The sequence below is a fragment of the Helicoverpa armigera genome, chromosome 8 (assembly GCF_030705265.1).
Source record: "Helicoverpa armigera isolate CAAS_96S chromosome 8, ASM3070526v1, whole genome shotgun sequence".
Classification (NCBI taxonomy): Eukaryota; Metazoa; Arthropoda; class Insecta; order Lepidoptera; family Noctuidae; genus Helicoverpa; species Helicoverpa armigera.
This window is the reverse complement of record NC_087127.1, coordinates 1,196,338-1,220,490: the sequence shown is the minus strand read 5'-3', so window position 1 is coordinate 1,220,490 and position 24,153 is coordinate 1,196,338. Positions and strand designations below refer to the sequence as shown.

Here is a 24,153-nt window from a genome sequence, read left to right as displayed (position 1 = left end):
TCATAAATAAAACAACCAAAAACAGTGATCGGGAAATTTATTTTGGCAAATGCAACTAACCTAATCGTTTCAAATCTCAATACATAATGTAAAACTACATCCATCTGCATTCCAACCATTGTTCTCTTCTAATAAATATATATTACAAACGGCGGGCGCCTAGCGGGTGGTCTATGTACAGATTGCGGACGCCTCGCCTAATTACAAACTATAGTAATAGGAGTCGACTGACCAGAACAATTTTCCTTTAATTATAACAATAATTTAGTAAACAATAAAATAATGAACTGTTATTTTCTTTTTTTTTTCATTTTAAATGATATTTTTTGCTAATTGATGATTTGATAATAGCTTTCATGTGGTGGATTTAGATGTGACTGACACACAGAATTTTATACAATTAAAATAATTTTGTGCCAATTTATTGATTTTCTGTTCGAATTTTTTTACTCCCATTTAATAATACTTATTTTTTCCTAGTTTTCTCAGTCACATCTAAGCCCGCGACACAGCATAAACATCGCCTGTATTTCAGCCTAGACTAACGATAAGCCTCTTAGCAACGATATAAGAAAGTGGTAACTTTTAAAAAGATACAAACTGATGTACTTACTACAGCTTGAATAGTAACTATCAAGTTTTAAACCTCAACAACCTACGAAAAGGAATGTTATATTCTTTTATTTACAAAACATATTTGTATTTAGATAGCTGAAGAGATTATTAGAGCCAGCAACTTTATTTAAATTGACATACTATCTGTATGAATAAAAAGTAGCTTTAATCATACAGTCACAATGAAGCAAAACTTGCTTCTGATGGAACAGAATAATTATGACCCCAATAATCTCTTAAACCTTCGCTAAAATTTTGACTTTTACATTAAATAAACTGTCGTTATACTATGTAATATCAAATAAATTCGTGTGTCGTACCACAGGGGACTATCATAGAAGATTTTAATAAGAAAACCTGTAAAAATAACGTAGTAGGTATGAAAGATGTCAACTCTTAGCCTAGTATAGACAGAATATTTTGTTGAATGCACTGATCTTCGTAGTTTTATAATTATATCATTATTTTAAGACATTTATTATAGTAATACAGTTTTTTTAATCTAGTAGGCTATACCTTTGGGTCTAAAAAAATATTTTACTAACCTTATTTTTGAGAACCCTGTAAAGTTATTGATACTGAGGTTGACATTAAAATATTGCTCAACGTTTTTTTGATAATATTTTGAAACAAATACTTAAACGCGTAAATAAAATAAGTATTCTTATCGGAGAACACTTTTGAGTCTATTTTGGACAGCTATAGACCCAATTACTGGAGCTTTCTTATAAATGTTATAAGGCTTTATCTTGGTATTCACTTGGTACAATAGATCAGTGCATTCATTTCGACTGTTTTGAGATACAAAATCCACTGATGTCATTTCAAAGGTTCATAGTACAGTCATAATTGTTTCATCTCGTATTTATTCAACATTGTTTATTTTGTGAATCCAAGATGTTGTTGTGTAGTTTCATTTGCAACTTAAAACAGTCGAGTAATCGATCACAGCAAAATCGTAACACTGTACATAATATTTACATTCTATCAACAAAGCAGTCATTTTCACTTGTTTTTTTTTTCATTTTTTTTACTAGAATCAGTTATTACTTTAATTACGAAAATATAATTTATTCTATCGATTATTCAGAGATCAAGATTGTTTACTTACAATAGACATTATTAACATATTTTACATTTTATTTATAAATGTTTATACTAAGTATCGAAAACCCGTTTGTTGTGTTATACTGAATATAACTTCTTTGTTATATTTTAATAGACAAGTTGGGAGGACAATTTCTGTCTTTTTCATAGTCTTAATTTTAAAAATAAATCAAATTTAATACTTACAGCGCTCATCTTTACATTGAAGATGTCTCATGCTTAGCAATGATAAATACAAATCAAAGAAAACATCAAAATATTTACAAATTAATTTAAATAAATTATGCGACAATTTTGGACGATACGGTCAATTATGATAATTAAAATAAATAACTTAGAAAATAATTTATAGTAAATTGTTCTCCCAATTTGTTGAAGAGAAGATATCCATGGTATTTCAAATGACCGGGGTCAGGTGAAATGTTTGAATACATAGTTTAATTATTTCGTCGATATACGAGATTGGCGAATACCCTTTGTGGTGAGAGTGGCTGGCGTGAATAAGTAGTAAGTCTTGATTAAACTAATAACGTTTAATCCAACTTTTGCAATGATGGGATAAGGAATCCGTAAGAAGGCAATGGGCAGGGATTGCAGAGAGATTCTTATACGAGAAAGAAGATATAAGGAAAGTTATTGAAAGTAAAATAGTATAACAAGAACTTTAGCATCAACTTATTGATAAGGAATAAAAAGAATCTCGTCTTGTAGATACGAAACCTTCCAACTTTTTAGGTTACCAAACATTTCAGAACAGATAAACAAGAAGGAATCCATACAGATCTTATTTAGCCCTCACCAAACTCAATGACGGCTCACAAATCGCTTTACTTACACCACCTACCCAATGCCCTCCGTAACACTGCGCCGCCATTACGTTTGATACCAGCCTACTCCACCACAATCTCCCAGCATCCTACCCTCATATTTCAGAACACGGAGTCCGCAGACCGGGACAGATGCACGGGATGCGAGGGTGACCGCGCGAGGCGCTTGCGTGGGAGCTTCTGCAGCGTGGACAGCAGGTGCGGGAAGTCCGGTCGCTCTGCTGAGCGGTACGACCAGCATAGCATTAGGATGTCCTGGGGAATAAATATATTCATCAATCTTTGCCAAACTACAAATCTAAGGTCTATATAAACAACAGTTTTCTAAAATTGTAAACAGTTTTCTAATATAAAATTTAATAAATTTTTTACTAGTGTTATGAATTTTTACGTTCTAAGTCCAAAGTAAACAGTCGTTTTGAGAAAAAAATACGTTTATGTAGTTAGTGAACTTAGGTGAATAATAACCAAAACACAACCATCAGTCAACTCGTCGATTTTATCAATGGGCTGGTTATCAAACTTCCTGATCTCAGGAATTACTAGTACAATTTGAAATTTTATTTCAGAGCTGTTAGACAACCTTCTTATTGAGGACAGCTTTACTTATATTATATCTACTACCTTTTAAACGCGGTTGAAGCCATAGGCTTCTACTAGTCTACTTATACAGGTACTTTGACTTAAAAATCATCATCATCATTAATTTAAGAGCCCAGCTCTTGTCGGTGCAGCTCCTTCCATTTACACCTATCTAGCGCCAACTCCTGAACTTCCTTATACGTCACAACCTTCACCTTTTCTTTAATTTGCTTGATGTAGCTATATCTTGGACGACCCCTTCCTCTCTTTCCTTCGACCTTCCCTTCCACGATGTTTTTGATAAAATCGTCGTGACGTATAAGGTGTCCTATCATTTTTCCTCTCCTATTCTCTATATTTTGCAATAGTTGCCTCTTAGTTCCTACTCTGTTTAGTACTTCCTCGTTAGTAACTCTTTCCGTCCAGCTAATTCTCTCCATCCTCCTCCAGCACCACATCTCAAAAGCCTCCAGTCTGCTTATATCCTGCTTAGTTAGCGTCCAAAAATGTTTACCTTAATATCTCTGGAGGCCTGCATGTTAGCGAGTGACTGTTTGACGCCCTTGCCGACCTGCCAGATGACGGCCTCGGGCGGCTGGCTCTTGAACGGGTATTCACCGCATAGCAGCTCGTACCACACCGTACTGTTGATAAATAAGTTAATTGTTTTATTATAATGGTTTAACTTTATTTGGCTACATATGTAACCAAAGGTAAACAGTCTTGATAGGGCTTTTTACTCAAGTATATATTAGTAATATTAAACAACGTAACATTTACATAGATTTTTAGTAATCCTTCTGCATTTTGAAATAAAAAATCATCAGAGCGAGATCTATTCTCGCTCCATTTTAGGTAAGACAACCAACAAAAAGTCATTACGCGTCTATAAATAGGACAGTGCATAAACAATGTCGTGTGTATTTGTTTTATAAAGTTTTAATGTATATATTAGTACCTATATAATTAGTTTCATGTTTGATATCTATTTAGCGCCTTGAGATGCCTGATACATGTACATAAATAGAATATTTACCCAAATGCGTAGACGTCGGTGGCCTTGGAGAAGGGCAGGTGCAGGCTGGCGTGCGGCGTGAGTGCTCGACACAGCTCGGGCGCCAGGTAGCACAGCCAGCCCGCCGGGATGCCCAGGCTGTCGCCGCGCAGACTGCAACACGAGTAAACACCATCAGAAATAAATATTATGCTATTTTAACTATTTTGACAACTGGCTGCAACATATAAACATTTGAATTCTGTTAATATTTGTCGTTTGTTAGAGGCGTCCTTACTTATCACTCAACTGCAAATGCTTCGGCGCCAGTGGGAGACAAGTCCCCAAGTTACAAGTCGGAGTTTATTTCATGAGTATTCAAAGACAATAGACGAAATGGATGATTCTTTACGAAAAACTAATGGATCTATATTGTTTTCATTCAAATGATTGTGCAGCATGCTTGTCTACTGCAAGTTTTCAGCCTTAGTAAGTATGATCAAAGAATAAAGCTAATATGGTTTATGTCAGATGTTACGCAAAAGGCTGTGCAGTGCATTTGATGGTATAGTAGGGATTGTACCTACACACAATTGTTTTTTTTTAACATAAAATCTAGATTTCACTTGAATTGCATAAAGGAAAAATGATAAATATAATTTAATAGGATTTTTTTTGTTTTCCTTTACACAAACATCTGGAATTAATGATAATATTATCCTAATAGTGCTTGTACACTGTGCTTGTGTTCAAATAAAAATATAGGCAGAATGCATGCAGCAAAAACATGTTTTTACTGACTTATATATAAAGTCAAGTGTATTGGGAAGCTGCAAGATCACCGGGCGACATCAATAGACTATATTTTATTTAGGTACGGGAATTTAGTTTCCACGAAACGCGAGTGAGACCGCGGGAAATAGCTAGTATATTTCAAACTGTCCCACAATTTCATAATTACAAGCACAGAATACAAAAACCCACTAGTATCTAAAATTATCTATATCTAAGTTAATAAGTGCAAAAAGTTTGACTAATGACCTTTGTACTAATTTGTTTCCAAAACAAAGTTTGGTAACACTGAAGAGGCCGAAGTCCGTGATCACCACTTTGCCGTTCTCTAAGAATATGTTCTTGGTTTTCAGGTCCTTGTGAATGATGCCTCGTGCGTGGAGGTAGCCCATTCCCTAGAAGAAGAAGTGTGGTGATTAAGATTGTGTGTGCTTTTACTGCAAAGTTGAAGACCACTGAAGAGTTTTTGTGCTTAATCTCAGGAACTACTGGTACAACATGGTTGTACAATAAGACTACTTTGTATCTGGGTGCGTGATGTAATGTCCACGGGACGCGATTGGTAGTTAGAGTTTGGGGTTAAAAGTAGAAATGAACCTTTTACGGAAACATAATATTTGTAAATATAAATGTTGGCCAATTTTGCACACTCACCTCATGCAGGCGCCTATGAACATTACTAGGATGCTTTTTGCTAGTTGCGCAAATTGCGCAAACCAACATAATTTTGCGCAACTCAACAAAAATTTTGCGCAAACTTTCCTCACCTGAGATATCTGTTGCGCAACGATGACGCTCTTGTTGGCGGTGAACTTGTCTTTGCGCAGGTGGATGTGCGTGTACAGCGTCATGCCCTTGCACAGCGACGTCACTATGGCGAGTCGCGGCGGCTTCATGCACGCGCCCATGAACAGGACCAGGTTCTCGTGACGGGTCTTGCGGAATGTCGCTACCTGGAATATGAAGAGATTGTGTTATTTATTGGTCTAACTTGAAGATCTATGTCCCATATAAGTTGAGGTTAGTTGCCAGACTGTTGATTGATGATTTTTCTGTTGATTTTGCAAAATGGCGATGCATTTCTAAAACATTTTCGGTGCTTGTGGCTGATCAATAAATTGGTTTGGTTTCATACTTATCAAGGGGTATTGTGGATCCACTAATTTATATAAAGGCTAGGTAAGCCCTTCAAAGTCATTGTATCAAAGGTACACAGATTGAGATTATTAATTACCGTTTGTAAATACCTTGCCGAAGCAGCCCGCTTTAAGGCAAAGACTAATCACGTTACAAGCAACACTTATCTCATGTTTGAAGGTGTACACAGTCGTCGAATATGAGCAGCACCTTTAAAGATCCTAAATATTCATTACTGGTAGTCTGGAGCCAGAAAGTCTTACCAAGGAGTACTGGGTTTCCCAAGTAATTTGGTTGAGGATGTCAAATAGGCACTCCACGTACTCAACCGACACCTATATTATAGGGAACAAGTCTAGGCATATGACTTACCTCGTGCTTGAAGGTGTCGAGCGGCACGCAGTCGTCGCTGAGCACGTGCAGCACCTTGACGGCCACGGCGCCGTGCCAGCTGCCGCGGTACACCGTGCCGAAGCGCCCCGTGCCGATCACCTCGAACAGCTTCAGCTCGTCGTACGGGATGTCCCATTCTTTCATTGATAGCTGTGAAGGAAAAATACATGTATTTATCAAATTGAATTATATCAGATATTACAGCGTTTGTCATATAAGACATGTCATCGACACGAAAGAAGAAGACAGCGTTTGTGCAGATACAGGTGCACTTTCTAGTTCTCAAGACTCATAGTCCGATGGGACTGCACTTTCAGATTAAATATTACATATCGTGAAAGTTTCAAAGCGATTTCAGCCCGACCCGAAAATTGTATCTGAAACACAACAGTCGCTCTATGCGACCAGCTAAACAAAAACGTTGTAAATCCTAAACTTACTTCTTCAAACAATCTTCGGCTCCGTAGAAAAATAGACATGATTAAAACTTTTATTTTCCAACCACTAAATAGCAGTTACCAACACTATTCCACGATTCAAAGACAACAAATGAATCCATACATAACATCACCACACATCCAAAGTTACACTATTTTACAATAAACGGTAACAAAAAGCTTTATCCTATAAAATATTATAGTACAATTTTCATTTCCCAATCACTACTAAGCAGTTGCCAAGACTAGTCCATGATTCGGTCACACATAACACAACACTTGAACATCCAAAGTCAAACTTTTTAACATTAAAAAGGTAACAAAAGCTTTCACCCCACAAAGTATTGTAAAACAAAAGCATTACAACAATATAGTGAGCGAGTATTGAATGTCATTATCAGTAAGTTATCGTCGGCAGCCCACAGTGGGTGACGTTATCTCTGACGGGAATATAGCTGCTGTATGTTGTGTGTAGCGGGAACTTTTACTGATAGTGTGTAGTGTAGGAGTAAAGCTTTCAGAGATATGTATGTAAGTGTGTACATTAATTATATTGAGTAGGTATTTTTTTTTTTGTAAATTACACTTTTAACAATAAAAAAGCTTTAGCCTATGAAACAATAGCATTACAACAATATAGTCAGCGAGTATTGAATGTCATTATCAGTAAGTTATCGGAGTGAGCTACAGTGGGTGACGTTATCTGTGTCGGGAATATAGCTACTGTGTGTTGTGTGTAGTGGGAACTTTTACTGATAGTGTGTAATATGTAGGAGTTAAGCTTTCAGAGATATGTATGTAAACATGGATATTAATTGTATTGATTTCTGTTAAAATAAAATTGGTTTGACTGGCAAATAATTTGGTTTTTTTAACGACTTTCTAAAATCAAAAGTTTACAATTCGAGTTTTTATTTTTGTGTATTTTCTTTTATTTCGTTAACATAGATTGACGTTTTGCGTGAGTGTGACGCATAGTTTACCTAGTTTCTCTCATGTCAAATCATTGTCTTTCTGTTACGTATTGTTTCCATATAATTATAATCTACATGTTTTACTTTTATGTTATGCGTCGTGTTCTTGTAAATAAATGTAGGTTCTTTCTTTTTGATGATTGTATGATGTTTTCTGCTCATGAAAGTTTCTCGTTATTCCCAGTTCCTTACAAACGAGCTGAATATAAGACTATAATATAAACTTACACTATTCTGCCTGGGCCACCGCGAGTCTCCGTGCTTGTTGGACATGTCGAGCGAGTCGCCGCGCTGACAGCCGCCGCTGTCCGTCGAGCCCGAGCCCGACAGCGACACGCAGCGGGAACTGTCGCCTGCAATATTATGTACAATTGTAAGGTTGAGTTTTGATCACCATGGCCGATAGAAACATGGTCAAAGTCGATGACAACATCCAGTTCTCACCAAGTTTGGTGCCATTATAATAAAATTCAGTTTTGATATTTCAGCTATACAACAGTTTCTGACATCTTTTAAAATTACCTAAAATTCAAACAAGTGTAAACTCACTTTTCTGGACATTTCTACTTTCATAAAAGTCTAGAAACTGCATAATATTTATTTTATACACCTTAAGAAACAAAACAAAAATGAAAAAGGATCACAATCCACTAAAACGGAGCGAGATTTTTTTTAAACCACAAATAGAATATCCGCATTCAAACATCTTCATCTTTGCCCACTCAGTAGTAACCCTGAGTGGAGAAATTCCAATTGTTTTAAGAACTCCGCTCCGCTTTGGGGTTCTTTCAGCCTTATTAATAATAATACAACTAGTGATAACTCACCACTTTTAACACTAGCGGTGAGGTCTTCCTTGTCGTGGTGGCGCGCGGGCGACTGCACCGCCACGTGGTTGGGGCTCGACACCACCGGCTTTACTTCTGGCAACAGACAACACGCCACTGACACAACTGAACATATACCTAAACTTACTTTACTTTTACCAAATAAAATACTAAACGAGAATGGTGACCAGAGATTGGTGAAAATATGGTTATATCGCGTAAGCGATGATCGCATATGATAAGACAAAAAAACATGATCTTTTTTCTCGCCTCTTCGGTCACCTCCTTGATTTTGTTTAGGGTCTCAACTCCCATTTGAACATCTTTGGCAGCCGTTAAAGGTAATCAAAAACCAAAAAGTCTGATAACTAGGTCTTAACGAGGGGTTGCCCGGGTAACTATATAGAGGACAGGTAGACAATCGAACTATTAAAACACTGGTACTTAGGCTGCCTCTGGTTACACCGCAAGTCGAGCCCAACATGGTTCTGCGATTTATTTATTTATATTTTAAGAAGGCTTACAGACTAATACAATAATAGTTTACAATATACAATAATCATATCGCTAATGACAAGCCTCCACAGATAATGTCAATAACACATGTCGATAACAATAAGTAGGTATCTATCCAATGTTGCGTGCCAAGTGATTCAAATATTATAAAGAAAAAAGAAAAATGTTTCGTTATAGAGTTTTACCTATCCAAAAAATGAGTCAGCTATAAGTCGTCTGACTGTATTTGTTTTAGTACAGAATAAGTCTATATCAAGTTCCCGCGCCAATTTGTTAAACTTATTAGCACTTCTCAAGAAAAAGGAATTATGTCTATAATTAGTCATTGCAAAAGGTATATCCAATAGTGGTCGTTGACGGAGTTCTACTTTATTGGTACGTAGTGTTAATTTGGATAGCAAATCAGGACAGTCAATAGAACCATTTGCAAGATTAAGTAAAAAACATATATCATTAATTTCACGTCTCAGGTAAAGAGGTAGAAAGTGATACCTTTTGCAACGATGGATGTAATCTTCTGAGTACTGCTGCGCCTTAAAATCAAACTTTTTGGATGAACTTACCATATTTCTATTGAATAACCATCATCATCCCAAGCCTTTTTCCCAACTGCGTTGGGGTCGACTTCTAGTTTAAACGGATGCGGCTGAGTACCAGTGTTATACAAGGAGGTACCGAATATAATATTGTATAAGTAGATTGATCCAATAATCCTAAGATTAAATGACACATACCAGGGAAATGAAACTGCTGCTTCGTAGTGGGTGGGTGGTGGGGATGATGCGGATGGTGGGGGGTGAGCGGCGGCGCCAGCGCAGGGGATGACGGCGTCGAGCTGTTGCACGATGACGTGTTGGAGGAAGAGTCGGGACCGCCCTGTAATGTACGAAGTTGAGTTACTGTGTGTGTAGCAGAAAATTTACGGACAATGAAGGCTGAAAAATGCTTTGAGAATTTAGGATCCTCACTGGGTGCTTGTTAAGTACAAGTTGTACTGGATTCTTCAAATGATAAAAATAATAATTCCCTCTGCGTTTTCCTTCTTTGACATAATGTCCGAATTATTTTGTAATTTTTTGTGCATGCTATAAAGTTTTTGATACTATTATTTTTATTAAATACTTTTTTATACCTATATTATAGGGCTGCATTTCAAATAGCCAATCCGCCACCTTGGGACGGCGGCCATGTTGGATTTAAGTCATGTATTTTTTTTCGTATCGCATTGTGAAAATACTATCCGAGATGAAAACCCAAGTTAGTTTCGGTGTATATTTGATGAAGAGCTATTAGAATAGGATAATTTTTATGTTCAGTAGGATAATATGAGAATAATATGAGTACATATATAACCTGATGGTGAGGCGCGGGCGGCGCGTGTGGCCGGCGGCGATGCGTGAGGGACGACAGGAAGCCTGTGCCGCGGCCCGGCGTCGGCGACACGTAGCCGTAGTAACCGCCTGCATGTACATTAACAATATATTGAATAAAATACTAGAAAAAAACAGATAGTTCTATGTCCACTCATATAGACAGCTAGAGTTCAACAAGATAAGTTGTCGTCCTACAAAATATGTGAAATATGTAATTTTATAAAAAAATAATTATTATTATTATGTCATCAAAAATGTTGTGAATTTACTTGGTGCCTTATTTATTTGTAGTCAGTAATGGTTTCATCTATGTACCATACGACATTTGGTGTGGACAGTGAAAACGGCTGAAATGCGTTAGCACTTACCGTCTTTATGGAACTTTTCTTTGAAAGCATCCACAAACTCTGGCGGTAGACCACAAGAGGGAGGTACTTTACTCTCGCAATCCCTGAAAGAACAAAAATATGTTATTTCTTACTATTAATTTAATGCAAATCCTATGCCTCTACTTGGTAAAGTAATTATTAATCTATGGGTTAATGAAGAGTTTTACACATAAAAAAAATTCATTATTCAATCAAACATCATTTAAGTAATTCGATTATAGTTTATTTAAGATGTAACTACATATCGTATCGATTACGAAATAAAATCTATCGTCCTGTACCTATCGAGCAGTGTTCGACTGTGAAAAAGAGGGATGAAAAGAAGAATGGATAAAGTTAGGAATTACTAAAGATGACATAAATAAACAGAGTTAGTGTCAGTACGACGAGTGACAGGGAGGAATGAAATCGGAAGATATATTGTACCGACCGCAACTAAAATTGGGAATAGGCCATTGCGCGGACGCCAAATGAAATTGGTAACAGTGCGGGAAGAAGAAGAACAACTTATACGATTTCAGTTTTAGATAGGCCATTCCTTAAGGAAGGACTGGTTAAAATTGGTATACATTTCGACCAAATACTCACCTGTGACACTTAAACTTGCACTCCTTACACTTGAGTCCCGAACCGAAGAGCATCTGCTTATCACAGTAATCGCATGTCGCGATCATGTTGAAGGTCTTGGTGAAGCGATGCGCGATGTCATGCGCCATGCAGCGCGACACCGTCGGCGTGCGCGGCGACCGCGGCGCCACTACCGCCACCTGCTGGCACGCCACGCGTCTACGTCATCATCATCTCCCGAGAACCCCAACTATGTTGGAGTCACGCGTGTACGTCCAATAGGGGATATGTACCTATACCCTATTCACGGAGCCATGAGCCAAAAGGTAAACAAACCATAAAAAGGATTCTTAATAAGTCACGATTGAAGTAGTGAATATATTTTATAACAATAACTACGGGGGTACTACACTGACAACATTAGAAATGACATTTTAGAACTTATGTAATCCTTTCAAACTTATTTGCAATCAAATATAATAAAAGCCGCAAATTATTTTCTTATTTTTAATTAAATATGTATTAAATCGTTTACATGTAAAAAGAACCTAAAAGACTTGACTGTCAAACATAGAACTGTACTAAATTGTAGACCACAGATACTGCGAACATTTTTGCGGTCGGGTTATACCCGCCATCTTGAAAAAGTGTTGTTCTTTGTTTACCTTTTGGCTCACGGCTCGGCGAATAGGGTATAGTATAGTAATGGAGTGTATGCGATGTCGGGCGCCATGCAGCGCGACACAGTCGGCGAGCAAGGTTTCACTCTTACAATATTTAGACCTTATTATATCACAAAACACCCTTCTATATAACTGAATAAGTTCCTGCAAATGCGGAGAGCGGTGCATAGATCTTAAGTGTATGACTAACAAAATATGTGCAAAATAAGTCTGATATAAAGCATTTGAATTGAATAAAATATTGTACCATCAACACTAATCCATCTTCTAGATGCTACATCTCTCACATATTGAAGGAAGTTAACCAGTTAGGGTCCGTTCAGACAGACCGGCTCGGAGGGAAGAGCAAATTCTTAACACGTTGAAAATGAAGTACTTATTATTTGAAGTAAGGTTTATTTTTGCATGTGCACTGCTTTTGTCATTGAGAATGCTCGAAGGCGCTCGGTGTGAAATAATAAGAGGAGCCGACCGGCTCTGATCGTGTACTTTTTCTTGACGTTTGACACCATTTGCTTGCTCTTTAATGCTCGCGCAGCCGATCGGCTCCGGTCTGTATGAAAAGAAAAATGCGCGCCGATGCTCTCCGAGCCGGTCTGGTTGAACGGACCCTTAAGAGCCTATATACCTGCGTGTAGAGAGGCAGCGGCTGCGGCTGAGTCACCGCGCAGGCGCATACGAGCCGCGCCAGCCGCGCCGCCCGCCCGCCGCTCGCGCGCCGCAGCTGCCACACAGCCCGGGTCATGTGTGGGTACCTTATCTACCTCTATGCTTGCAACGAACGCACGTATGCGAAAAACTCTAAATCTAAATAAATTCCCCCATTTGACGAATAAAGAAGTTCCCGGAACTTGGAAATCGCGTCGGCAAAGACGTTAAATAAGCCAATTTTTATTTTTAATTTTGAAATTAATTTGTTTTAACCTCAAAGTAACAACGTAGCGAAGCAAATACGACACAGTGCGTTAGGCCGGCAATACACGGACCGCTTGAAGCAGTCTGGGACGACAGCTTGAAGCTGTCGAACGCCCAAATCATTTGCAACGGCTCGAGCGGTTCGTGTATCTGCGTCTATAGAACTCTGCAGTTCACTCTTCAGTCGACAGCTTGAAGCTGTCACCACTGACACTGCTTCAAGCGGTCCGTGAATTTCCGGCCTTAGTGTCGAATATTTTTAATGTCAAGCCAAATTAATTATATTAACATTGCAAAAGCAGTGCTAGTAAAAGTTGCGGCTGTGGGATTTTTTAAGCGAGTTACCGCGGCCCTGGTACACAAAGGGCTCCAGAAGGAACATGGTGGGTTTTAGTCAGTAGAAGTCTGACTCCTCTCACGCTCGGGAGGAGTCATTTGATGAAGTAAAAGAGTAAGTAAATAAAGTAAAACTTACGTTATTATTGTAGTAAGCTAGGGGTCGGTGTTGTGGCGTGTTGTCGGATTCCGTGTCGTGCGGGGAGGCGGGGGGAGTCACCTCGCCTGTGCCTACTGCTGAGGACTGGCTGTTGTCGCTGTTAATAAAAGATAAACTCAGTTCAAATAGGTGTACCGTCAATAACATAAACAATTTTTGGGGATTACATATTGATTGGAGAATTGTCATTTAAGGTCTAATGTGTTCAAACAAAAGTACGTTCTTGAAATCTGGATATTGGCACTCAATGATCACTAAATACATACAATATTAAATCAATATACTTCAAACTTCCAAAAATACTGTCAATAAAGTTTGCACATGCAGAAGACTATTTTCTTTTTTCGAATGCACTCATTTACAATATTGAAAGTTTCGTCATCGTTATCCTCCAATCCTCATACCAATTTTATTTAGGGTAAGCCGAAGCGCAGCATATCTTCTCCTCTATACTCGTCTATCGAAGATGATCTAAGTTATTATATATCTTCACTTTTATAGTACCATTTCCACTCCTGCTTTTACCTGAGGTCTGAGGCATCAGGTCTGACGGACAGCTGCGACTCGTGCGAGCGTGACTTGGTGAGCGCGGCGGGCGCGGGCAGGGTGCTGTTCTGTTTCCGCTTCGCCACAGGAGTGGGGGGAGACTTGCCACCTAAAAATACCACTTATGTCATACATACCTATAATATATGTATTATTTATTGTAGGTATGTATGGCTAAATAATACATATTATTTAGCCATACATACCTACATACATTGAAAAATAACACAAAGTATACAAAAAAAGAAACAGTGTACTACGGCAAGGGGGTATGTCTCAGTAAGTATAAACTATAAGTAAACTGTACTGAGCCCAGCCCTGATTTTCAAATATTAGTACAAGATTGGGTGAGATTTTGACGGCAGAACCACTTCTTATTGCCCCTGTTGTCATTAAAGCACCTTTTTTTAACAATTTTTGATTGGTAAGAATTTTCGAAAAATAAGAGGCCTTCTCATTATATATTGTTTTATTTATACTGTACGTCTATTTCAAAGAGAAGTGTTCAATTTGGCATTGAGAAAATTGAAATCTACAGTTACACAGGACAGTTTTAATCAGCTGTTCTTTCGAGTAAAATTTACTAATTACATACATCAATCTACAACAGGACCTCATAACATATATCAATATATGAGAGGTTACTTACCTTTCTTATTATGCGGCGTGCCGTGGTGGTCGTGGTTGGCGTGCCTCGCGCGCGGGGCCCGCGGCGACGCCCGCGCCTGCCGCTCCCACGAGTCCCAGAACAGCTGCAGCTCCGCGCCGCCCTCGCCGCGACCTAGCGCCTCTGTGTAGGTAGGACATATCACGTTAACACATATGAAGGAGAATTGCTTTTGAGGGTTGTATAAACATGTAGGAGGTTAATGACTTTGGTCTTCCGATGGGATCATGTATAGGAAATTACAGAGATGAGAACATAGTATGCCAAAATCCTGATTCCGTAACGGTCCGAATCGGTTACCGAATCAGTCTGTAACAGAGGGTTTCGAGAAGAACCGGATAGCAACTCGCTATGTAGGAGACAGAATCATAAGGCAATGTACACATTTGTCTTGACTAGTTAGGTCGAACATCGGTCGAGTAGTCGTGGTGGCCTAGTGGGTAAAGAACCAACCTCAAGTACGAGGGCGCGGGTTCGATCCCAGGTCAGGCAAGTACCAATGCAACTTTTCTAAGTTTGTATGTACTTTCTAAGTATATCTTAGACACCATTGGCTGTGTTTCGGATGGCACGTTAAACTGTAGGTCCCGGCTGTCATTGAACATCCTTGGCAGTCGTTACGGGTAGTCAGAAGCCAGTAAGTCTGACACCAGTCTAACCAAGGGGTATCGGGTTGCCCGGGTTACTGGGTTGAGGAGGTCAGATAGGCAGTCGCTTCTTGTAAAGCTCTGGTACTCAGCTGAATCCGGTTAGACTGGAAGCCGACCCCAACATGATTGGGAAAAGGCTCGGAGGATGAGTTAGGTCGAACATCTTTCCTGAGGTTTCCTTGTCTTCCTTGCCTGCCACACTCACCTATATAAGACCTGAGGCGCTGCATGGCGCGGCACAGGCGCAGCACCTCCTCGTCGCGGGCGCCGGCGAGCAGCGCGCGCATCTCGTGGTCGGAGCGCTCCCGCAGCGTCTCCAGTGACGCCACGCGGGAACATACCGCCTGGGAAACCACAGGAATCTTAGCCACATCCAGACTTTTCAACCCACAGCCTTCCAAACAGGCCAAAAGGGTCTTTTACTCGGACCATCATTTATTTGAAAACCTCAAACGATAGCGTGCTCAACGACCTTCAATTCGCGAGTCAACCAAATTGTCAAACTACCATCCAAGATCGCATTAAAATGGAGCATAACTTATCCCTTCAAGACGAGGTCTGATATGTACACCACTGAAAGTTAACCAAGCTGTTTTCCCAGAGCCCTTACTAATCTAATAACAAATGCAATTTTTTCCAGCCTTACCTCGATAGCCTCGGGGCTGAGCCCCACGACTCGTAGCCACTGCGCGAGACACGGCACATCGCCGAGCTCACGCCGCAACTCCTCACCGAAGCTGGCCTTGATCACCAGCTGTCGAGAGAAGTGCTTCACTAGCTTGCCCTGGAACCAGGAGAAATATTGGTGTAGCGAGGATTTCTTACATTGACAATAATAAACTAGCTTCTGCCAGCGGTTTCACTAGCATCCCGTGGGAACTACTTCCCGTACCGGGATAAAAAGTAGCCTATAGCCTTCCTCGATAAATGGGCTATCTAACACTGTAAGAAATTTTCAAATCGGACCAGTAGTTCCTGAGATTTGCTCGTTCAAACAAACAAACAAACTCTTCAGCTTTATAATATTAGTAGGTATAGATGTCTACGTAGTTTTGAATGCCGACCGCACATGCCACGACTGCATAAAATCGGCCACAGCTGCACTTCTGGTTTGTATGTAGGTATTTAAATGACACGGTTTTCCGGATCGAAGCTGCAGCAGCACGTTTAGTCGCCCTTAGCTATCAATTGTGTCCATGCAGTCGCGGCATGTGTAGAGGTAAATCATTTTACAAAAAAGAAACATCAGGGAACCAAGAAAATATTCTTAGAAGTAGAAATTACTGTAGAAGTCGATTTTTCGTGGTTATTGCTGTATTTATTGAGTCGTCTGCCGCCAATATTTTTGTTCTTCGCAGATCGTGCACAATCGGTCGTCATGGCGATAGTTTGGAACGCATACGATAAAGTCGTAAACATCTCTCAGTTGATACTTAAGGCAAAACAATATTCTAAATCGCACGTAGTTTTTTATCAAAGATCTCGATAGACGATAGTTGGGCATGAATTACTATTAGATCTCGTGGGAGAAATATAATTCAGCATATTTACACGTAACACCTAACAACAACATCAACAGTCTAAAGAGTTTTGTGTTTGCTTGAATGCGCTACTTTTGGGAACTAGGGAACTACTGCTAAAAAAAAGTTTTGTGTTAAATAGCCCATTTATCGAGGAAGGCAATGGGCTACTTTATAAACGGGCGCGTTAAGAAATTACCATAGAACGCGAGTGAAACCACCGGCGGAAAATAGAACTAAACTTTTCTTAATAATTGTTCAGTCTACTGTAGAGATTGCATTTAAAGCATATTATGGTGTATCTTATAGACGTAACAATAATATATTCTGTTAACAACAAACCAATATCATACTCATCAATAGATACTATTCTTACTATTAATGTTGATTAATATCAAACAGATTGCTATCAACAGCATCTACTATGTTATAAATTGTGTAGCAATATTATTGTTTACAAAAACATACAGGCATACAAACTATTGTTATTGAACCTTATTTATCAATAAACTATTACTATAAATAAGTTAAGAACCAATCGTATGTTTGAAGGTTGTGTTATTTATAATATTAACAACCACAACCGAATTCTAAAATGGTACAGAATGTTTGTATTTGCGGTTTTCGAATAATATACCTACTTTATTAAATAATATGGGAGACAATAATATAGCACACAGGAAACGCACAGGGAAATATCAGTCTTGCTTGGTATTATGAAAAAATTATGTTAGTATTTCTGGTACTCATATCATATGGTCACTAAGACCAAGAGGTATCAGGTTTGAGGAAGTCAGATAGGCAGTTACTCCGTGTAAAACACTGACTCATCTGCATCAGGTAAGACTAGAAGTCAAAAAAATAGGGAAAAGTCAAGGTCATAATGATGACATGCACTTAGGCCCAAAACAGACTAATTGAAATGAATTATTTACTGTTTGCAATACTTCATACCCCAATTAAGTTGGCAAAAGACTAGGCAGATGGTATGAACACCTCATACTTTTGGTTCATCATCTTCCTAATCCACTTCTGAGCTTATGAATTTTGGTTACTCATGTGACTCTAATTGTATTATTGTTGGTAAATAAATACCACTGAACACCTTATACAAACATCTATAAATGTGTTGAAGTATATAAATATTAGCATTGAATCACTTAGCTAAATATCGCACCCATTGTTGATAATATTATGGCACTGTGACACATTGGCATGACAAATATAATGAAATTTGTGTTTAATGGGCTTAGGATGTGTCATTATTGTTTCCTAGCTGATTTCCTGCTGTTTCACCTGCTTCCCGTAGGAACTACTGCCTGCACCAGGATAAAATATAGCTTATGTTAATTAGAAAGCGAGATAATTTTTCAAATCTGTAGTTTCAAAGCCTTTGGGGTACAAGAACAAACAAAGAATATTTCCTATTTCTTACACTAGTATAGATTTACACTGTCACAGAAGAACCACTTTCTGCAACCAGGTAAAAAGTAACTTTTTCTTTATTTTCAGACTTTTGTACTGTTAAAGGTTTATATCTAAATAGGATATCAGTTGAGATACTAGCTACCAAGTTTAATTTAAATTGGTTCAGTACTTAAAGTGTGAAAGTAAGAGAAACAGTTACTTTAGCATTTATAATATTAAGTAAAGATTTGATGTTGCCAAGCTTCTTGAGTTTCATACGGTCAATTTGTTGAGTAGGTCAGTATATTATGTCTCACAGTATAATTATAATAAATAAGTAGTTATTGTAGACGATATTGTTATGTTAAGCTATCATTTCTGTAGCTTTACCTTACCTATCTTGCCTATTTAATATGAGGTGGGTCTAATTGTCTCATATATAGATGCAAAATTAACAACTAATAAATTTAAATTATCCTTTACATTATTTACAAGTCATTTATAAATAAAGCATGATTCATGACTATAGTAAGAAATTTTGATAACTTAGCAACAGTAGTAGAAGGAAAAAGGTAGATATTTGTTGTATTTATAAACTCTTGTAAAATATAGAACTTATCTCAAATCATTATGTTTGAGTGCTGATTTATCTTGAAAGAGAAATTCCTCACATCATAGAGATTAAATTCTCATTAGTACTACTGTTTAACTTGTGTTGTAGCAGTAGAAAGCAGTGGATCAATATAAATTCTTACATTCCATAACTATTGACTTAACAACTGGCAATCATTTACTCTCTCCAAAGGAATGCATTTTTTCTCATTAAATTGTATCAAAACATGCCACTATTATGTATAATTTCCATTTCTAACACAAAAACCTACATATTTAGGAGCAATGACGCATATAATTACTGTAATTCAGTGTCTGAAATTATTTCACAACCTCTCTATTCCATCGAAATTCAAATACCAACAATATGAGTACCACAGTATTTTATCGCGTGAAATTAAAAAAGGTAAACATTCAAGGTGAGAGGGAGCGGCGCGCGCGTACGGCAACGATTTCCACTACGGCAATGAACTATTCACCCCAGTCCTTGAGTGCAGCTAAGTCCTTGAGGCCCGGCCTCTCCGTATAATACTTTCAAGGGCATTGCTATTTCCCCTACAAGCGTAACGAGTTGTGAAGGTCGGCACCCCTACCTCCAGGGTCCGGATCTCCTGCTGCGTCAGCTCGGCGCTCGTCGAACATTGTGTCCGTAAACCCTCGAGTCTATCAGCTGAAACGTCGATCATGGACTGGATAGTCTCTATCGTTTGTATGGCCTCACGAACTCTCTTTTTTTCGTACTCGTTCTCTGCATCCATTACAAATATCACAGCACTGTACACGGTCCACTAATCACTATACATAAGTAAAAAACACCTTATTCATTTTATAAAAATGAATTTACAAAACATTGCAGATGTTGTATTGCCGATACAGCGGCCATATCCGAAGAAAATCTATATTTTAGTCTATGATCATGCATTGGCATTGTAAAACCACAGACAAGTGGGTGGTATCTGACAGTTGTCAGAAAAACGAAATGTCACTGTTTGCAAAAATAGAAAAATCTGCATTATTTCTACAAATTCTTAATATATCTTTTTTGACAATAAAACTAGGTGTTTTTATATTAATAAACTAACTTTTGAAAATCCTTGTACTGCAATAAGACGGCAGAAACTGATATGATTGTCTATGCTTCTAAAGCTAAAACACACGAGAAACTTTATTTCCTTCACTTTTATTGACAATTAAACGCCAATGAAAAGTGCAAAAAATGTACATCGAATAAAGGAAAACATGGTTACGTATTCCTATTGGAAACCAACGCTTATAATATACAAATGGAATGTGAAATTCAAAAGCAAAGCTTAAGAAAAATGTATAACTAGCCTTATTTCAAATGACATTTCATTTTTCGAGTAGCAATATTGAACGGCGACAAATGAGATATAGCAACATAATTTAGGAAAAATAAAATCAAATAAATTAGTCTATGACTTTTATCAATGGAGTGAAGACGTTTGTTGTGAGATTTGTTTCCTATTATTTCGCCTTCCGTCGTTTAATTAATTCTGTGTGATGTAAAATAAATAGATAGGAAACAAATCTTTTTTACTTTACCAAAAGTAGCGCTCGAGATTTTTTTCTAAGTGTCTAGATGTAGTTTTAGTAGAATGTTTTTCGAGCGTATATTGTTGTCTGTGTTCTGCCTTGGAATAAAAGGTAAATAAATTACGAAAAAAACTGCTTGTGTAATAAACTGACTCAACAATTTATTCCTTGATTTTTTACCTTAAATTACACCAAAAGTTGAAATTACATAAAATATTAAATAAAAATAAAAAATTCTAAATATTTTTGTAGCCTTCCCCCTGGCCTCAGCCGAGGAGGTGGAGATCAGGGATGTAGCTGCAGACAAGGGTACTAATGTGACCATACCTTGTGGCAGTCTGGACATTGTACCACTGCCCAATGTGCAGTGGGTGCACCGGGGCAACCGGACACACCATGAAGTTTTGGTAAGTTTTATAAAAAAAATAAGTTATTTAAATCTATGATTAATTCATATAACTAATATGCATAAAATATTCTCATGACATAATTAAATAGAAAGGGAAGAAATAAATGTAAGTATATTACAATATTGTCTAAATACAGAGGAAAGGTTTATATATCAAGGGAAAGGGTTCATCAGGTTTTTCCTTGTATGCAGGAATATAATAGAGATAATGTCTTTATTTAGAAACTACCACTAGGTAAATAAGACAACCCACTGACCACTGCTTTTTCTTTATAAAAAAAATATAACAACAGGATAAATAAATTACAACAACAACAATTTGCAGCTAATAACAGATTTCTTCATTGCCATAACAAAGTGCAATTTTATGAGAAGCACTAAAAGACTTATTTATTATAATTATTTAATAACAGCAATTAGTTCAGCATAAAATATGATTTTCATATTCATGTAAGAATCTGATCAGAATTGTACAAGGACAGATTTATATTATTATTTTCTGTAATAAAACTATTGTTATTGAACTATAAATTTTGTAATGAAGTAGGTAGATAGATATCTCCTATTTGATTGAAAATGCATTTGTTTTGAAAGTTAACACAGAAAAATAAAGAACATACTGTAAGTACTTGGGTTACTATTTACATAATGGTGTTTTTATAAGTAGGTTTCCTTCAAAACCGAATACTTTCGTATCAATATTAGAACACCAATTTATCCGAATATATCCTGTTCCCAATTAATTCGGATAATCGGCGTCCTAGTGTTTAGATAATCTCAAAATATTTAGGATCAAGTCAAACTGTACATAGGATAATCGCGCAAAAATAATATGCCAATCCCCAAACAGATCGTGATTCGGACGTGTAAAGTAATCTTAGATACTGGTGAGACATCCTAAAGCTTTTCAGGCCCAGACTCCACACCAAAGAGCGAAACGAAAAAGATTTCAAATTACGAATAGCATTTCGTTGTTCAAAAATATTTTCTCCATCCACTCAGTCGTATCCCTTCTCTTAAGGGAAATCGTCAAATGACCACCAGCTCTGGGTGCAGTGTGAGGTCTGACTGATTAAACCCACCATGTTCCTTCTTAAGCCATTTATGTACCAGGGCCGCGTAAACTGTTTCGTACAATCACGCAGCCCCGACAGATTCAGTAGTAAGCGGAGAATTTCTGTTGGCTGTTTAAAAACTCTGCTTAGGTACAGTGTGCCCAAGCATGCAAATATCTATGGTCAATAGGGTAGTGTCCAGGGTCGAAATAATGAAATAATATTTAGTCCGCTTTTTAGATAATCAAAAAATATTGGATACGTATTTTTTCTTTTTTTAATTAAACATAAAATGACAAAGATAATACACTTCAAAAATTAGGAGTGGGGGCCTTTTACGTCACAGTGTCCTGAAAATTGTAGCAACTTGTGACGTCACACTCAACTTTAACACGCTATATCTTAACAAGTTCTGATCCAATTTAAAAAAGAAAAAATACGTATCGCTTAATTTTAGACAATCTACAAGACGGACTAATTATTATTTTTTAGGAAACTAGCCTATTGCGTCAACCGTCAAAATAAATTAGTAACGCATATTTTCTCCCACGGCAGCAGAACTAATGACTATCAATATATTCCGAATGGATGCCGCTGGATGCCACGTGCATCAATAATTGTTAGGTTCAAAGACCACAAACAATGTCGTTTTCCTCGTCTCGTATGAATTAAGCATAATGATGGACAGCCTAGGGTGTTGGTTTTGTTGAAAATTAATTTATTGAGCAGGGATAAAGTAAATGCTTGGACCTCCCACCAGAGAGACTTAACCCATTGCCGAAATTCGAACCCATGTAACAGAAAGTCGTACACCATTTTATACGTTTTCTGCGTAATCAATAGACCCTGTGAATGTCACAATTTAACTGAGTAAAACCCATCAATGTTCCTTCCGGAGCCCTCTAAGTACCAGGGCCGCGGTAACTCGCGCGAACATTCACACAGCACCCTGCCTAGTGTACGAAGTTATACTTAACATCCTAAGTTCCGTAAAAAAATTAATCGGTATGCTTCAAGAATTAAACCCAAAATCAACAACCTTAAGTATTATTATATGTACTAAACACACACATTTATTACGAAAACAAAACGTTCGTTATTCAGCTGACCTCAGCGCTAAGTAGGCAAAATCCTCACTTTTCAAACAAACAACATCGCGAAGAAAACCACTTAAAAGTTTTATTGGTTTTGTAGAAATATTTTGTTTTGTTGTCTTTACAGTTTTCGTGATAGATCCCATAAGTTTCTTATTTTAAAGGAATGTAGAATTTCTACACGAGTACCTATGATAAGTTTTTTCATCATCAGAATACTTTTGCAAACAATAATTAATAATTCAACAAGTAAAAAAAAACATAAGAAAGTTATTAAACTTGTCCCTCACTATCTAGGTCTTCAAATTCTAATTTGTTTCTGCCTAGAAAATATTCTGAAAAATATCATTAAGTAAATTGGATAGACTTCCAAAGCCTCAAAAAACTGCGTCCCATTTAGACCTGGCATTTGATCTTCTTGAACAATTATTAAAAGTCTTAGGTACAGTCAACTTCAGGTCAGTGGTAACAGTTTTATAGGAAAATCGTACTTATTACTATAGGGTTAAGGTACATGACATTTACCACTGACGTGCAGTCTACCGTACCTACAAACGTAGTTGGAATCCATATTTACTGAAATTAATTTGTTACAATGAATTCCCTTACCATTCAAAAGGCATTTTATTCAATTGATTGCATTCAGTACCAAAATCCTTAATCACATTTTACTTACGTTTCATGTATGTTCGGATTTGTAAGGGTACTACATAAACGAATGAAAGTCGAGAGTCCCGGTATCCTGTAGGAAACACAATTATTTACCCGCGAATAAATACGTACTTTTTTATCATTTCAACGACAATAATCTGTATTCAGCCTATAATAAAACCTCTCGTTTTAAATGCTCATAAAGTATTTATGTGTGCTTATATTTGTCGTTTGGTAATTCTGTGTGAAGTTTATGCTTTTGCGGATGACCGACGATAAATAAGACCATATTGGCAGTGGCCAATGTTTTTATTCGTACACGTTTGCCTCAATTTCTGAGTATTTTTAAGTAATACTATTGACT

At 37.5% G+C, this 24,153-nt stretch overlaps 2 protein-coding genes across 6 annotated transcripts in view; one reads left to right on the top strand and one right to left on the bottom strand.

Annotated features, from left to right (window-relative positions):
• Positions 1–20: 20 nt before the first annotated feature.
• LOC110383432 (kinase suppressor of Ras 2) lies at positions 21–19,940 on the bottom strand. Of its 5 annotated transcripts, none has more exons than XM_049838061.2 (19): positions 19,620–19,940; positions 16,134–16,271; positions 15,693–15,831; positions 14,820–14,960; positions 14,150–14,279; positions 13,604–13,721; positions 12,842–12,937; positions 11,552–11,730; positions 10,943–11,025; positions 10,555–10,661; positions 9,936–10,077; positions 8,686–8,781; positions 8,087–8,211; positions 6,427–6,597; positions 5,685–5,870; positions 5,167–5,312; positions 4,168–4,299; positions 3,646–3,775; positions 21–2,804 (listed from the first exon to the last, which is right to left on the bottom strand). In XM_049838061.2, the coding sequence occupies exons 1-19, from the start codon at positions 19,782–19,784 to the stop codon at positions 2,652–2,654; spliced, it is 2,577 nt and encodes an 858-aa protein (XP_049694018.2). In that variant the 5' UTR covers positions 19,785–19,940; the 3' UTR covers positions 21–2,651. The 5 variants fall into 5 exon arrangements, with proteins under 5 accessions (XP_049694018.2, XP_049694020.2, XP_049694019.2 ...); XM_049838063.2 differs by having other exon boundaries at positions 5,179–5,312; XM_049838062.2 differs by having other exon boundaries at positions 8,686–8,778.
• A 522-nt stretch (positions 19,941–20,462) lies between these two features.
• The window catches only part of LOC110383547 (cell adhesion molecule Dscam1), a 51,794-nt gene continuing 48,103 nt past the window's right edge, over positions 20,463–24,153 (top strand). Inside the window, exons 1-2 of the mRNA XM_021344343.3 lie at positions 20,463–20,691; positions 20,833–20,987. Of these exons, the coding sequence (XP_021200018.1) occupies positions 20,643–20,691; positions 20,833–20,987 (204 nt within the window). The 5' untranslated portion in view covers positions 20,463–20,642. The remainder of the gene's footprint in view (positions 20,692–20,832; positions 20,988–24,153) is intronic.

Excerpts from the sequence above, each read along its gene's own strand:
- LOC110383432 (XM_049838061.2), bottom strand. The coding sequence starts at position 19,784 with ATGGATGCAGAGAACGAGTACGAAAAAAAGAGAGTTCGTGAGGCCATA. Across the intron at positions 16,272-19,619 it reads AGGAGATCCGGACCCTGGAG|GGCAAGCTAGTGAAGCACTT; the intron begins GTAGGGGTGCCG and ends TCCTGGTTCCAG. Across the intron at positions 14,280-14,819 it reads CACGCCGCATAATAAGAAAG|GTGGCAAGTCTCCCCCCACT; the intron begins GTAAGTAACCTC and ends TGGTATTTTTAG.